Source organism: Podarcis filfolensis (genome assembly GCF_964270895.1).
Source record: "Podarcis filfolensis genome assembly, chromosome: 10".
Lineage (NCBI taxonomy): Eukaryota > Metazoa > Chordata > Lepidosauria > Squamata > Lacertidae > Podarcis > Podarcis filfolensis.
This window is the reverse complement of record NC_139612.1, coordinates 14500310-14515208: the sequence shown is the minus strand read 5'-3', so window position 1 is coordinate 14515208 and position 14899 is coordinate 14500310. Positions and strand designations below refer to the sequence as shown.

The 14899-nt window shown below is 45.4% G+C and overlaps 1 protein-coding gene and 1 long non-coding RNA gene across 6 annotated transcripts in view; one reads left to right on the top strand and one right to left on the bottom strand.

Annotated features, from left to right (window-relative positions):
* The window catches only part of LOC310744249, a 604604-nt gene extending 595908 nt beyond the window's left edge, over positions 1–8696 (bottom strand). The window contains exon 1 of one of the 4 annotated variants that reach the window (XR_014539444.1): positions 8581–8696. This is a non-coding gene — a long non-coding RNA (uncharacterized lncRNA). Of the gene's footprint in view, positions 1–2770; positions 2794–3811; positions 3826–5712; positions 5754–8580 lie in introns of those variants that run through there. The other 3 variants (XR_014539445.1, XR_014539446.1, XR_014539447.1) reach the window with 3 other exon arrangements.
* A 1599-nt stretch (positions 8697–10295) lies between these two features.
* TUBGCP6 (tubulin gamma complex component 6) overlaps positions 10296–14899 on the top strand; it is a 33706-nt gene continuing 29102 nt past the window's right edge. The window contains exons 1-3 of one of the 2 annotated variants that reach the window (XM_083574901.1): positions 10296–10584; positions 11987–12818; positions 13808–13971. In XM_083574901.1, coding sequence (XP_083431027.1) covers positions 12072–12818; positions 13808–13971 — 911 coding nt within the window. In that variant the 5' untranslated portion in view covers positions 10296–10584; positions 11987–12071. The remainder of the gene's footprint in view (positions 10585–11986; positions 12819–13807; positions 13972–14899) is intronic. The other variant, XM_083574900.1, reaches the window with a different exon arrangement.

Here is a 14899-nt window from a genome sequence, read left to right as displayed (position 1 = left end):
AGGCTTTTTATCAGGGGAAAAGAAATCAGCCCTCGACAACTTAACCGGCAGAAAAAGATTTTTTTGAAAAAATCCCTAAGGTCACAATTTCATCAAAAATCTGACTTTCGGCATTTCACTCAAAAATGGTGGCAAACGCTTGCAAATGCTCCCCTGAGAGGTTTGGCCGTCGAAACAGAGGGCTTTCTATAACAGAGCAAGAAATCAACCATGGATAACTTAACCGGCAGAAAAATGGTGCCAAACGGTTGCAAATGCTCCCCTGAGAGGTTTGGTGGTCCAAACAGAAGGCTTTTTATCAGGGGAAAAGAAATCAGCCCTCGACAACTTAACCGGCAGAAAAAGATTTTTTTGAAAAAATCCCTAAGGTCACAATTTCATCAAAAATCTGACTTTCGGCATTTCACTCAAAAATGGTGCCAAACGGTTGCAAATGCTCTCCTGAAAGGTTTGGCGGTCGAAACAGAAAGCTTTTTATCAGGGGAAAAGAAATCAGCCCAAAACAACTTAACCGGTAGAAAAAGATTTTTTCGGCATTTCACTCAAAAATGGTGCAAAACGGTTCCAAATTTCATCAAAAATCTGACTTTCGGCATTTCACTCAAAAATGGTGCAAAACGGTTGCAAATGCTCCCCTGAGAGGTTTGGCCGTCGAAAAAGAAGGCTTTATATCACAGAGCTAGAAATCAACCATGGACAACTTAACCGGCAGAAAAATGGTGCCAAACGGTTGCAAATGCTCCCCTGAGAGGTTTGGCGGTCGAAACAGAAGGCTTTTTATCAGGGGAAAAGAAATCAGCCCTCGACAATTTAACTGGCAGAAAAAGATTTTTTTTGAAAAAATCCCTAAGCCCCAGGGTCACAATTTCAATCAAGTTGTCGAGGGCTGATTTCTTTTCCCGTGATAAAAAGGTTTCTGTTTCGAATGCCAAACCTCTCAGCGGAGCATTTGCAACCGTTTGGCACCATTTTTGAGTGAATTGACGTAAGTCAGATTTTTGATGAAATTGTGACCCCGGGGCTTAGGGATTTTTTCAAAAAAATCTTTTTCTGCCACTTAAGTTGTCGAGGGCTGATTTCTTTTCCCCTGATAAAAAGCCTTCTGTTTCGACCGCCAAACCTCTCAGGGGAGCATTTGCAAACCTTTGGCACCATTTTTCTGCCGGTTAAGTTGAAACAAGCTCACTTAGTCTGATTGGTTGGAGGAGTTCCAGATAAATATATAGATAATAATATGTATCTATTTTTTTCCAAGGTTCATGATGGTAATTGAGACCACCGGTTGAGGTTGGCTAGAATCCCAGGAAGGACATTTTCATAGGATACAGAAATTATGGGAGAAAAATATGAGAAAAATATGGGATGTGGGTGGCGCTGTGGTCTAAACCACTGAGACTAGGTCTTGCCGATAGGAAGGTTGGTGGTTCGAATCCCCGCGACAGGGTGAGCTCCCGTTGCTCTGTCCCAGCTCCTGCCAACCTAGCAGTTTGAAAGCACATCAAAGTGCAAGTAGATAAATAGGTGGGAAGGTAAACGGCGTTTCCGTGCGATGCTCTGGTTTCGTCAGAAGCGGCTTAGTCATGCTGGCCACATGACCTGGAAAAACTGTCTGCGGACAAACGTCGGCTCCCTCAGCCAGTAAAGTGGGATGAGCGCTGCAACCCCAGAGTCATTCACGACTGGACTTAACTGTCAGGGGTCCTTTGCCTTTACCTTTTTTATGGGCTAAGAAGGCAAGGAGAGCCACTTCTTCCCCTGGTCCAGTTCCACACACGATTTCTGCTTCAGTCTGAAGGAAGGAATGACCGGGGGGGAGGGGAGAGAATTCTGGGATTCATCTCCACAGAAGCATTCCCAGCCAAAGCCGAATTACCCAATGGGCAGAGCAGACACCGGCCTATGGGCCCTACGACAACAGATCAAATTAAATTCTGTTGTTTTGTGTAATAAAATTGGTTTATTAATATTGTTGGTTAGTAAAATCAAAGACGTATCAGGAGATCATTTGCGAGCAACCCAGTGAGATTTTGACTGCCTAGGGGCCTCCACAAGTTTTAATCTGGAACTGTGCCCAACTAAGAGCCAACTTTGGGCTCTCAAATGTCAACAGAGCCCTGTATGACCCTACAATTTGGCACCCCTCCCTCTTGTTCTCCCACATTGTTTTAGCCCCCTCTGCAGCGTGGTGCCTGGTGTGAGCGCACCGGTCGTGCCATCTTAAAACTTCCCCAGCCTTGGGATGCGGTGTTGGCATGGGAAAGAATCACACACCCTGTCCTGGCCAGGTGGACTGCAGAGAAACCTCCATAAAACTATAAAGGTAAACGTAAAGGGACCCATGACCTTTAGGTCCAGTCATGGCTGACTCTGGGGTTGCGGTGCTCATCTCGCTTTATTGACCGAGGGAGCCAGCGTACAGCTTCCGGGTCATGTGGCCAGCATGACTAAGCTGCTTCTGGCGAACCAGAGCAGCGCACGGAAATGCCATTTACCTTCCTACCAGAGCGGTACCTATTTATCTACTTGCACTTTGACATGCTTTTGAACTGCTAGGTTGGCAGGAGCAGGGACCGAGCAATGGGAGCTCACCCCGTCGCAGGGATTTGAGGTGCCGACCTTCTGATCGGCAAGTCCTAGGCTCTGTGGTTTAACTCACAGCGCCACCCGCGTCTTTCCATAAAACTATAGGAATATCTAAATCAGGCCTTCCTCCTCCAGCTGGCAAGATGACAGGGAAACACTTCCCCTGCCACAGAAGGTCACAGCATACCTGCACATTTTGGTTTGTATCATGGCACCACTGGGCTGCTGCTTGGCTGGAGCCTTTCCTAAACCACGGCCCTGCGAAGGAAGAAGGACATTGTACTCTCCTGGCACAGGCATCCACTCTAGGGGAGAGGGGTCCCATGAGGCCTCCTCAATGATTTTCTTCTGGGGCAGATTTCCCTCAATATCTCCCCCTGCCCCGACAGCCTTCTCAGCTCTTTTTCTCAGTCTGGTGCCTCCCCCCAGCCAACATCCCTCCTTCTACTGCGTGGCACAGAGCAGCTCAGCAGCAGCGCAGGGAAAGGCGAGCCAGCGGAGGCAGGGGCTTTCTGTGGTGGAGACATAGGGGCAGCCCCCAAACTTCTGTGGGGACAGCCTAAGCATTGGCGAGGGTGTCTGGCCAGCTGACCCAGGGAAGGAGGGAGACAGAACAAGCTGCCAACAATCTCTGCTCCTGCCTGGGCACATGACGCCCCAACCCCTGGCTTGGAAGGAGGGGGGAGAGGGGCTGGGGCAAGACAGGCCTGCTCCCCCCCCCAACCCAACCCTGTTTCACTCAGGTCAGCGCCACAACCTCCCTGCGCATGTGGGGAACGGATTCCCCATGGAATTAACATTCCACAACTTCCAAGGTTTCGTTTTTATGTCCGGCACCCTCTCCTTCTCTCAGTCCAGGCGCCACAGCACCAGTCTGAGGCAGGAGGGTGGGGGATACTTTTAACCAACCAGTTATTCACAACAGTAAATATAATCTGGGGACCACAGTTGAGGACCTGCCAAGCTATCAGCAGCTATGGACAAGTCAAGCCAGGGAGCCAAGCCACATGCACCAGTGACAGGTGACGCTGCTATTATGATGGTGACGATGATGATGACAGGGGAGTGCCTGGCATGCTCTGATCCATGGGGTCACGAAGAGTCGGACATGACTAAACAACTAAACAACAACATTATTAACAACAACAACAACAACAACAACAACAACAACAACAACAATAGTATTTCTATGCCACTCATCTCCTCTGGGCCTTGGAGCTCCTCCTACCTTCAGAGTTCCTTGGGCACTGATGGGCACACTTGATCCTGTTACTGGACTACTGATCCCGAAGAGCTGCCCAGCCCAGTGCCAAGTGCCCCCCTTCTAGAATCCACCACTCTCAACCAACTCTCAACTGCCTCCCCCAACATTCACGCTTCCTTTCCAAGCCGCCTCCAACCTTCCGTCTCTATCAGAATTCCACTCTCTCTTCCACCTTCCCTCCCTCCCTGCTTGACAGTCACTTGGGAATTCTAATAAAGGTAAAGGTAAAGGGACCCCTGACCATTAGGTCCAGTCGGGGCCGACTCTGGAGTTGCAGCACTCATCTCACTTTACTGGCCGAGGGAGCCGGCGTACAGCTTCCGGGTCATGTGGCCAGCATAACTAAGCTGCTTCTGGCGAACCAGAGCAGTGCAGGGAAACGCCGTTTACCTTCCCGCTGGAGAGATACCTATTTATCTACTTGCACTTTGACGTGCTTTCAAACTGCTAGGTTGGCAGGAGCTGGGACAGAGCAACGGGAGCTCACCCTGTCCGATCGGCAAGCCCTAGGCTCTATGATTTAGACCACAGCGCCACCCGCGTTACGTTTACCTAACTCTGACCTAGCTCACATGGATTCAATCACTCACTGTTCATTCCTTACAAGTTTCTAACCTGGGTCAGCGTGGACTTTTTACCTCCCGGTGAACTGCAGGACTGCTGAGGGGAAGTTTCTCTTTTTACATCCTTTTGTATTACAGGCTTGAGGGATTGTTTGCAAAATTGGATATTTTCTACTCAATTTGGTGGTTCAGAATAAATTCTATTTGGCTCTTCCTTCAGTACCTCTGGTTATGAACGCTTCTGGTTACAAACACTTCAGGTTACGAGCTCCGATAACCCGGAAGTAACTGCTCCTAGTTGTGAACTTTGCCTCAGGATGCAAACAGAAATCACGCACCAGAGGCAGCCCCATTAGCGAAAGCGCGCCTCAGAATAAGAACGGTTTCAGCTTAAGAATGGACCACTGGAACAAATTAAGCTCGTAAGCAGAGGTACCACTGTACTCCAAATCTACCATTTATTAATCTCTAGGGTTTAGGGGTGTCCCCTGCAAATGCAGTTTTTGCCCGCATACTTTTTACTGCTACTGTTGCTATGAACCAATGCATGAGAATAAAGTAAGGAAGGCTTATTTTTAAACTTCTCAGCTTGCGGCCTGATTCTTTCTGAAGTGGGCAGCTGACTTCATAGCTGGACTTGCTCCAAACAAGGTTCCACAGCCTGTTTCCTATCCTTTTAAGTTTTCTGTCAAAGATAGCATTTTAAAATGGTTTTTAAAGAACCAGGTGGCAACCCTACTTCAGGTATACAGGACCCACACTTTGAATGGTTCTCGCAAACGTACTAGGAGCCATCATAGATCCTTTAGGACCGGTGTTATATGGTCCCGTTGGCTTTCAATTTTGCTGTCAAGGAGGGGATTTTAAAACTCTGTTCATCTCACATTTGTGGGTATCTGGAGGGATAAATTTCAATTAACGTATACTCTCATTTCCTGTTAAAACCCATCCCACACAGTGACAAGATCATGAAACTTTGGGAAATTTTCTTTAAAATGATCTGCAACTTATTTTGGAACGATGAGTCTGTAGGTTGACATTTCAGTGGAATTACCCAGTGACTTCAAGCCTTAGATTTAAGAAAATAGAGGCATGGAAAGGCCGTATGGTTTAACCTTGTAAGCAACCAGATATTCACAACAGAAAATATAATCTGGGGACCACAGCTGAGGACCTGCCAAGCTGACAACATCTGTGGACAAGTCAAGCCAGGGAGCCAAGTCGCAGGCACCAGTGATGGGTGACGCTAACAAAAACAACAGTAATAATAATAATGTCACTCATCTCCTCTGGGCATCCTACCTTCAGAATTCATTCTTATCATCACTTGTCCAGCAAATATCTCACCATCATCTGACAGGGATCCCTCTTGCAGGGCACTATAAGGCTTGCTTGCAAAGCAGCACTTTGTGACATCACAAACAGGGGCTGGGTTGCCAGGCAGCTGAATTAATAGGAAGAAAATCAAGGGGGGGGTGTTACAAAGTGTGCTGGGATGAGGCCCCTGTGGGTCAGGCCAGAGGGTGCTATTGGGGTGTGTGCTTGTGCCTCCCCTTGTTCTGCATCTTGCTCCCCCGCCCGTTCCTTTAGCTGCTCGATAGAATCATAGCATGGTAGAGTTGGAAGGGATCCCAAGGGCCATCTAGTCCAACCCCCGACAATGCCAGGATCCTGCCCACAGCCAGCCCTGGCTGGGTTCCAAACTCCAACCATCTTCTTACCAGCCGGATGCACTGACCCCTTGCAATTCTGCATGGGGGTGGAGAAAGGGGAGAGAGAAACGTTTTGCTCTCTGTCCCTCAGGACATTGATATGAGAGCCACACCATGCAGCCCTGTCAATATCTCAAGGACCGTCACAGGGGGGAGAGAGAGGAAGCTTGTTTTCTCCTGCTCCAGAGGCCCTCAGGACCTGAAGCCATGGCTTCAAGCAACAAGAAAGGAGATTCCGACTCAACTTCAGGAAGAACGTTCTGACAGCAAGAGCTGTTTGACAGCGGGAGGAAATCCCTCGGAAGGTGGTAGACTCTCCTTCCTTGGAGGTTTTTCAGCAGAGGTTGGATGGCTATCTGCCATGGATGCTTTAGCTGAGATTCCTGCATTGCAGGGGATTCCGCCCAACTCTATGATCCTACGATTTAAAGTGCATCCAATGAGCATTTAAAGCACATGACGTTGCCCAAATGATCCTGGGCATTGTAGCTTCCCTCTCACAGATATACAATTCCCAGAACCCCTAGGAAACTACAATTCCTAGGATCATTTGGGGGAAGACACCTGCTTTTTGGAGCAGGGAGGAGAACCTGCAGCTCACTTCCCCCAGTTTCCTGGGAACCAGGAACGGGAAGCTCAAGTGCTTCTAACGGGGCACAGAGCAGGGTGGATAAAATATTTTTTTTTTTTTTTTTAAATAATATTTATTGAAGTTTCCAAAATACAGAAAGAGAAGAAAAGAGATTATGAAGATACATTCAGAACCTTATTTTCAAACATCCACTTTCTGGGACTCCCCCCTTCCCCCACCCCTACCGTATTCCCCTTTCATATTGTTGTTTCCACAAGTTCTGTTTCTGATTTAAAGCACAATTTATATACCCCATTGTTCAAATTTAAATTTATACAAACCTTATGCAACACCCTTGATAAAAAAAAGCAAAAGATCTCTCCCCATAGCCCGCCCCCTTTTCTTTCCACAATGTCCCCCTTTTTTCCCATTAAAGTAAAAGCACACAGAATAAAAGTATAAAAAAATAAGAAATATATTAGAAAAAAGAAAACCAATTCAGAAAATAGTTGCAAGCCTTTGGATTCTAATTCTCCCTCCCCTTCCCCGGTTTAATTTCCCTTATCCTCCAATCTATGTTTCCAGCCTGGAAGTCTTAAGTCCATCAATCCCATTTTCCCCCCAACTCCTTGCAGAATTATTTCCCATTTTTAGGATTACTTTTTATAAATTAATTCCTAAATCTTTAAAAATGTCAAATTATAAAATTCCCCCCATTGTTCTTTCAAGGTTATAGTCCAGCTTCCTCTTGTTCCGCTGCTAAAACTTTCTTATTCAGAAGTTTAGTAACTCTACATGGGTTGTTGTTATTCAGGAACAAAAACTTGCGTTCAGACCCTTCCTTCTTCAGTAAAGTATTCTGTTGTCTCCTTTTAGTCTAAACACCCTGTAGACGAGATTCAGTTTCAGTTTTGCAGCTTTCCCAGGAGATAACCAGTTCTGTGAAATTCCGAAGTGTTGTATTTTTCCCGGCTTACGCCCATCTTTGTAATGTCCCGAAACTCCTCTAGGGGGGTTGTTGTAACTTTGTTTCCAAAAATCCGATTGTTCTCCGTATTTTCGCCATTTTGTATTCAAATCTTAACAAATTATATCAAGTTGTAACAAATTTGACCAGCAAGGTCCTTGTAATAAAATCCTCTTTAAAATTCCGACTTTGACAGCTACTTTGACAGCTGTCAAAATCACCGACTCTTTTCACCAGGCTCACTCCTCATCGCCCCGGTTCCCAGGGAGGGGGGTGCATTTTCCTTCTCCTTCAATTCTTCCTCCAGCACAATTCTTGTACTTTCCCATCATGGAATTCTTGATTTTAGCAAAGATACCGTTCTTTTTGGGCCTTGGCTTCCCAATCCTTGTTTTAAAATGTCTACAATAGGGAGGGGGACTGACTTCCTTTTTAGATCCCCCCCCGCTCGTCTCAAATCCAAAAAATTTTTCTTCTTTTAAACCCGATTTCCAATTTACTCACGGGTTGTTGTTAAAAGTCCAAATTCTCAATGGAAGAAGTCAGCGCTCTCCGCCGGATGGCATGCGGCTTCGCTCGGCAGGGATGGCAGAGGACTCAAAGCACCACGCTTCTCCCCGGCACCCGATCCGTAGCCTTTAAAAAGGCTCCTTCACGAGTCGGGAGGGCGCTAGCGGTGCTAGCCGAGTCTCCAAGTCCACGGCCCCCGTGGCCGTGGTTTCTAAGGGTCCCCGCATCGCCGGTGCGGTAAAACCCAGCCCCTGCCGAGCCGGCTCCCTCCGGAGCTCGGAGGGAGTCCGCCATTCGGCGATGGCGCCAACCCGGAAGTCCAGGGTGGATAAAATATTGTTCCAAAAGTTGGGGGCCTCCCCTCTCCCTGCCAAGCGGTGGCAAGAGCCCATGCGGTTCCAGGCTCTCACCTTTGGAGAACTGAGACGTGGCGGAGACTGTTCTAGCTTTCAGAAAGAGTACAGCTGAGTCCTTTCAAGAGGGACTTGTCCTCCACAGCAGGGCAGCCAGTTGGATTCCAGAATTCTGGTGGAGAGTGACGATTGGAGGTGGCTTTGAAATCGAGTTTGAATGTTGGGGGGGGGGAGGCAGTTGAGAGTTGGTTGAGAGCGGTGGGTTCTAGAATGGGGGGCTGGGGAGGTCAAGGCACGGCTTCCGATTGGCTGCAGGAGCTTCCTGCACTCAATCGGAAGCCGTGTCGGACGTTCGGCTTCCAAAGAATGTTCTCAAACTGGAACACTCACTTCCAGGGTTGTGGCATTTGGGAGCCAAAACGTTCGAGTCACAAGGCATTCGAGATCCAAGGTACGGACTGTATGTTCTTTTAAAGATTTTTAACCTAAAGCTGAGAGGTTTGTCTTTGCTGAATGTAATTGTCTTAAATAGATGCTGTGAGCTATCTTGAGCAGTTGTGGAAAGATTTTAAATAAACAAATGGCAGTGAGTTAATCCATCAGCAGGATCAATACTCAGACCAAAAGACTATGCAATACTCCCAAATTTTTGTCAGGATTAACTTGCTAGGGCTGAGCCTTCAAATCTGCTTACATGTTGCAGTGCTAAACACATTGGCAATGAAGTGCATTTTAACAAATTCTATACAGGAATAATAATAATAATAATAATAATAATAATAATAATAATGATTTATTATTTGTACCCCGCCCATCTGGCTGGGTTTCCCCAGCCACTCTGGGCGGCTTCCACAAAAACCAAAAATACACTAAAATATCACACATTTAAAACTTCCCTGAACAGGGCTGCCTTAAGATGTCTTCTGAATGTCAGGTAGTTGTTTATCGCTTTGACATCTGATGGGAGGGCGTTCCACAAAACTCCCAATAATGAGCCCACCTACTCCTACCATCTGGAACTAAGGACCTGGGTTTTCAGATCAGAGGATATGAACCCCTTACTTTTATTATTCAAATATCCGTATTTGTTATTTTAGATACTATGTTTTTTGAAACGAAGATGTAATTGATCCTTGAGTAGGTCTTACGCACTGGTGAGAACAAAAATTTCTTCTCTCCTCCCCTCATCACTCTCCAAACATCTTTCATCTCTTTCCTTTTCATAATTTTAGCTAATCCTGGAATGTTACTACGTATTTCCTCTGGCGTAGGATTTGACTTATCCAATCGTTTATCTAATACCATATTGAAACCTCCTTTTGAATATCCTCCTTTTCGTTAAACGCTTTATCAAAAAAATTCACCTGATTTTCATTAGGAGCATAAATATTAATTATAGTGTATTCTTCCCCTGAATTATAATGTATCTTCCTTCCAGCTGTTTTGGGACTACAGTTCCCATCATCCCTGACTACTGGTCCTGCTAGCTAGGGATGATGGGAGTTGTAGTCCAACAACAGCTGGAGACCCCGATGACACCTTTCCTGCGTGCTAGAAAGGGTTACCGTAGGAAAGGAGTTTAATACTGGGCATTTGCTTAGGGCGCGCGCCTCTTTTAGCTCCAGCAGCCCTGGAAGTTACTTCCCGTGGTCTGGAAGCACTTAAGGGCCATGTCCCGCCCTGAGCATGCGCACTGTGTCTCCTCCACACGCCGACAACCACAACAAACCCCCCCCCCCGCCGCTGCGTTTCCAGGGCTCTTTCTTAGCCCCGCCCCCTTTCCTTTCCCCTCGGCTGCGAGGCCTCAGCGTTCTAAAAACCCCGCATTCCCGCCTTCGTCGCTGCCTTGTGATGTCACAAGGCCGCGACTCGTAGAGGAGCGCGTTTTCCCATCCCGGCGGCGGCAGCAGCGCTGAGGGCTCGCCGAGCTCCGCGGGGTGCCCGTTTTTCGCGCCGCCCTTCAGCGGGGATGGGCTGAAGAGGGGCCAATACGGACGGGCGGAGGCGGGCGGGCGCTTCGCGTCGCCGTGAAACACCCCGGAGCGACGGGAGGCCTGTTCGGTATGGGGCGTTGCCATGGATACCGTGGGGGGGGGAGCGGGTGCGCCAGGCGTTATGGAGAGGGAAATGCCCGAGTCTCGACCCTAGAAGCTCTTCCCGCCTTCTTCGTTCTAGGTGGTATGGGGGCCTCTCAGGGTGGTGCAGGGTTGGCACTCAGCACAGGCTGAATGGGAGCCCTGGTGTTACATCCTAGTGAGCCTTGGCTCCTTTTAAGCCCCATGAACTGCCCCTTCTTTTTTTAAAAAAGCAGGGTCTGTTTTTTTTGGGGGGGGGGCAGGGGCGCACTTTGGTAATATGAAAGATGGAGACCAAAAGGAGGCAGCTTTTTTCGGGGGGGGGGGACGCGCACACACAAGGAGCCCCTATGCTGCTTTGACTGTATACTTTATATTTGAGACACACACACACACACACACACAGTTTTAAAATAGATACATTTATGCCAGGAAAGCAAACCAACCAACAAACATACAATCAAATAAACTATAAATTGACAAACAGACAATAGCAATATATGAAACAACACAATTCTTATAACTAACATCATTTGTACTCCCAATGATTTGAACGATTGTAAAACAAGAAATTAAAAATGACTTCCAACTACTCTCACTGTACTTTATCTGTTGATTATCTTATACCGCACAGTTACATATTTCTTATATAGTTTCTGTTAACTTCCCTACAAGGCAAGGTTCAGTCTAATTCTGCCAAGAAGTTTCCTTTTATACCATAATTTTTAAAGTATTCTTTAAAAATTCTCCAATCCTTATAGACTATTTGTTTTGTTTTGCCTCTTATCCTTCCTGTCGTCTTTGCTAGTTGCAGGTATTCTACCATTAGGATTTGCCAATCCGCCGTGTTAGGTATTGCTGTATTTTTGACTTTCTTCAGTAATGTTTAATTCTGGATTGTTTTTATTGATGTTTTAATGTGCTGTAAACCGCTTTGAGGTTTTTCTTTAAAATATAAAGCAGTATAGAAATGAAATTAATAATAATAATAATAAAATGGTACCGTGAGCAAGCAGGGCAAACTTCTCCCCCACCCATTTCTTTCATGAGAATTTATTTGGGTACCGTTGCTTTTGAAATGGATTGTCTATGTAGGTGCCCGTATAAATGTAGGTATGGTTATTGGGGTATAGATATAGGTATGGTTGTTGGGGGTTCGTGGCTCCATTCGATTATTAAAAATACTGTAGAGATACCAAAATTTTGAAATGTAGACGGTCCATGGCTTGGCTTTTGAAGAACAGGGGTCCCACAGTACTTAGCTAATTGGGAACCACTGATCTAGACCTTTAATGCACAGTTCGTAAGGATGTTGCATTAATAAAGTAATTGAAACTTTATTTCAGTAGGTTGAAGATCATTAATTATTCTCCTTTTGCTTTTCCAAGCAGCGTAATGGATCCCCAGCAGATTCTTAGTACTGGTTATACACGATCTTGACTTCAAGAGGATATCCAGTTAACTGCTGTTGCCATGGAGAGTATTACAAAGCTGTTTGGTGATTTGTGTGAGGCCCACATAGCAGGTTTGTCAAAGAAGGTCCATTTGGGCAGGGAAAAGAACAGCAAAAAAGGATCCAGTAAAAGCCTCAAGAAAATTGCGTATAATGCTTTGTTTTCTACCCTTTTCGTGGATGAGACCCAGAAGGCACAGTCAAATGTTTCTAGACTTCCAGTGAAAAACAGAATTCTAATGCTATCTTTCAACTTGAGAGTTGCTGGAATGGGGAAGGAAGCTGACCGGCTGGAGGAGCTTGTAGATGATTTGGAAAGGTCTACCTGTTTACCATTTACTGAAATTACTTCTGTTCTGGATCTTCTGGTTCAGCTTGCAGGAACTGGACCACCTCAGTGCTTACCACCCAAGAAAGACTACTTTGCAAACAACAAATATGTTGGAAGAAATGTAAAATACCAAGGTTACGATTATTATGATGTTAGTGTGTTTGAAGCTGATATGCAGGCTTTAATTGCAAATGAGGAACATCAGTTTAGTGATACAGTTCAAAAGACACTGCAGATCATGGAGGCAGCACCTGGCACAGGTCTTCCTACTGTGGAATTATTTTCACAAAGCTGCTCGGTTGGCGACAAGTTTGAGAGAGAAACCCGTGTCTCGCTCTTTGGGGCTCTTATTCACAGTCGTACATATGACATGGATATCAAGTTGGATTTTCCACCAGTGCCTGACAGTGCAGATTTGTCTGGATTTGCAATCAAGGTATGGAACATTTTGGGTGACCCTTATTTTATTTATATTTAGCATAGATATTTGTTAGAGCATGCAAGTTGTAATAAATTGTGGCATCTTCTTCATCAATGCTGTTTTCAGTTAGACGCTCATGAGCAAAATTCTTTGTTAATAATTTCCTTGCATCTTCCTTCTATTGTCTACCTGGTGTTTCCCTTTCTCTCTTGCTTGTGGATCTGAGAGCACTTGCAGCATTCTGACCCATTCAGCTCCTTTGCAAATAGTAGTTTCCACATATCACATTATTTTTGAAATCCAAAGTGGTACAATCTGTAGCCCCCATCTTGTGTGTCAGATTTATATGTACAGCAGGGCTTTTGTTGTCCTTTTTGCTTGTTTTTCTTCCAACATCTTGTATACAGCAGTATACACCATTGTAAACAACTTTTGAAATTTAAGGAGCAGGGGGAGGGAGAAGGCAGTATTTTTGTTTTAAGGAAACTTAAGCTTCATGTATTTCTCTCCTGAATCCTACCAAATGATGTATCCTGATCTGATCATGATCTGTATATTGCAACAGCTTTGTAAGATAGCTCATTAGTGTTCTCATTTTAAAGAGGGGGCAGGGGAACCACGTCTTATTGTATGGCTAAACAAGGATTTGAACCCACATTCATGGTCAGTATTGTTTCTCGCTATGCCCTTTAGTTCTTCTGCCTAGTAAAAAAGGCAGTACAGACCATCTCAAATGTAAGAATTAATTTATCAAGTTACTCCTTGCAGTTGGGCAATACATGCTTTGCCACACTTATTTCAGAGTAAATAAAAACCTATTAATCTTGGTCCACCAGGGTGTAGATAGAATATGCAGCACTGTACTAGGAATGATTTTTAATGAGGAGATGCAACAGGAACGATCTGAGGAACTAGGGAGGCAGGCTAAGAAGTTAACTCTTTTGGTCACAATTATGGAAAATCACTGTGCTGAAAGATAATCGACTGGGTACATGTTTTTATAGGTCCCCCAAAGTATAGATCCTTCAGAAGATGAGGGATTCCAGTCTGCATCCAATCTCACCCCTGACTCTCAGTCAGAACCCAGTGTCACACCAGATATTGATCTCTGGGAAGCAGTGCTCACCTATGGACCTAGTAAACGGAGATGTTGGGAAAGGATTGGATGGTATGTATTTGTCTTTAAGATTCAGAATGTTGAGCTGTTTTTGTTGTAAGCTGCTGTGATTAGTATCAAGTCAGTATTTGTCAGTGAATTTGAAACAAGTTTCCAAAATTATTTTTGAAATAGCAAAATTCAAGGCCTAGGGTGGAATTCAACTAAGTTTTTACTCAGTGTAGACCTATTAAAATGAATAGACCTAACGTGTACATTAATTTCACTGTGTCTTTTCTGATTAAAACTTAGTTGAATACCACCCCTCTAACGTTCCCAATAAAACTGGGACTTGAGAATGGCAGCTGAATACAAACTGGGATCCAAAAGGCCATCATACACACCCAAGCTTCTGAGGCCTTCCTGTTGTATCTTCCAAAAAGTTACAGAGCTTGGCAGAAGGGGAATCTCTAGAGTGGCATCCATTGTACTATTAACTGAGGGGAATCTGGCAATGTGCTCTAGGCATTCCCATGGATCGGCTTAGATCCTAACAATTGGGAGACTTTGCATGTAATTCTGAACCATGGTCTACCATTATGAAAATCAGCTGCAGTGAGCCTTTGGATCCCAGGCTTTCCTTTCCTCCTTGTGACTTCAAGGAGATCATCTTAGAACTGTAGAGTTGGAAGGGACCCTGAGGGTCATCTAGTCCAACCCCCTGCAGTGCAGGAATCACAGCTAAAGAAACCCTGAGAGATAGCTGTCCAACCTCTGCTTAAAAACCTTTAAGGATGTAGAGTCCACCACCTTTCGAGGGAGACTGTTTCACTGTCAAACAGCTCTTCCCATCAGAAAACTCTTCCTAACGATTCTCCTTTCTTGTCTTTTGAATCTATTGGTTTGGGTCTCTCCAACCTACCGAGCAGCAGAAAACAAACTTGTTCCGTCTTCCGTGTAACGGCCCTTCATATATTTGAAGATGGCTCTCATATCTCCT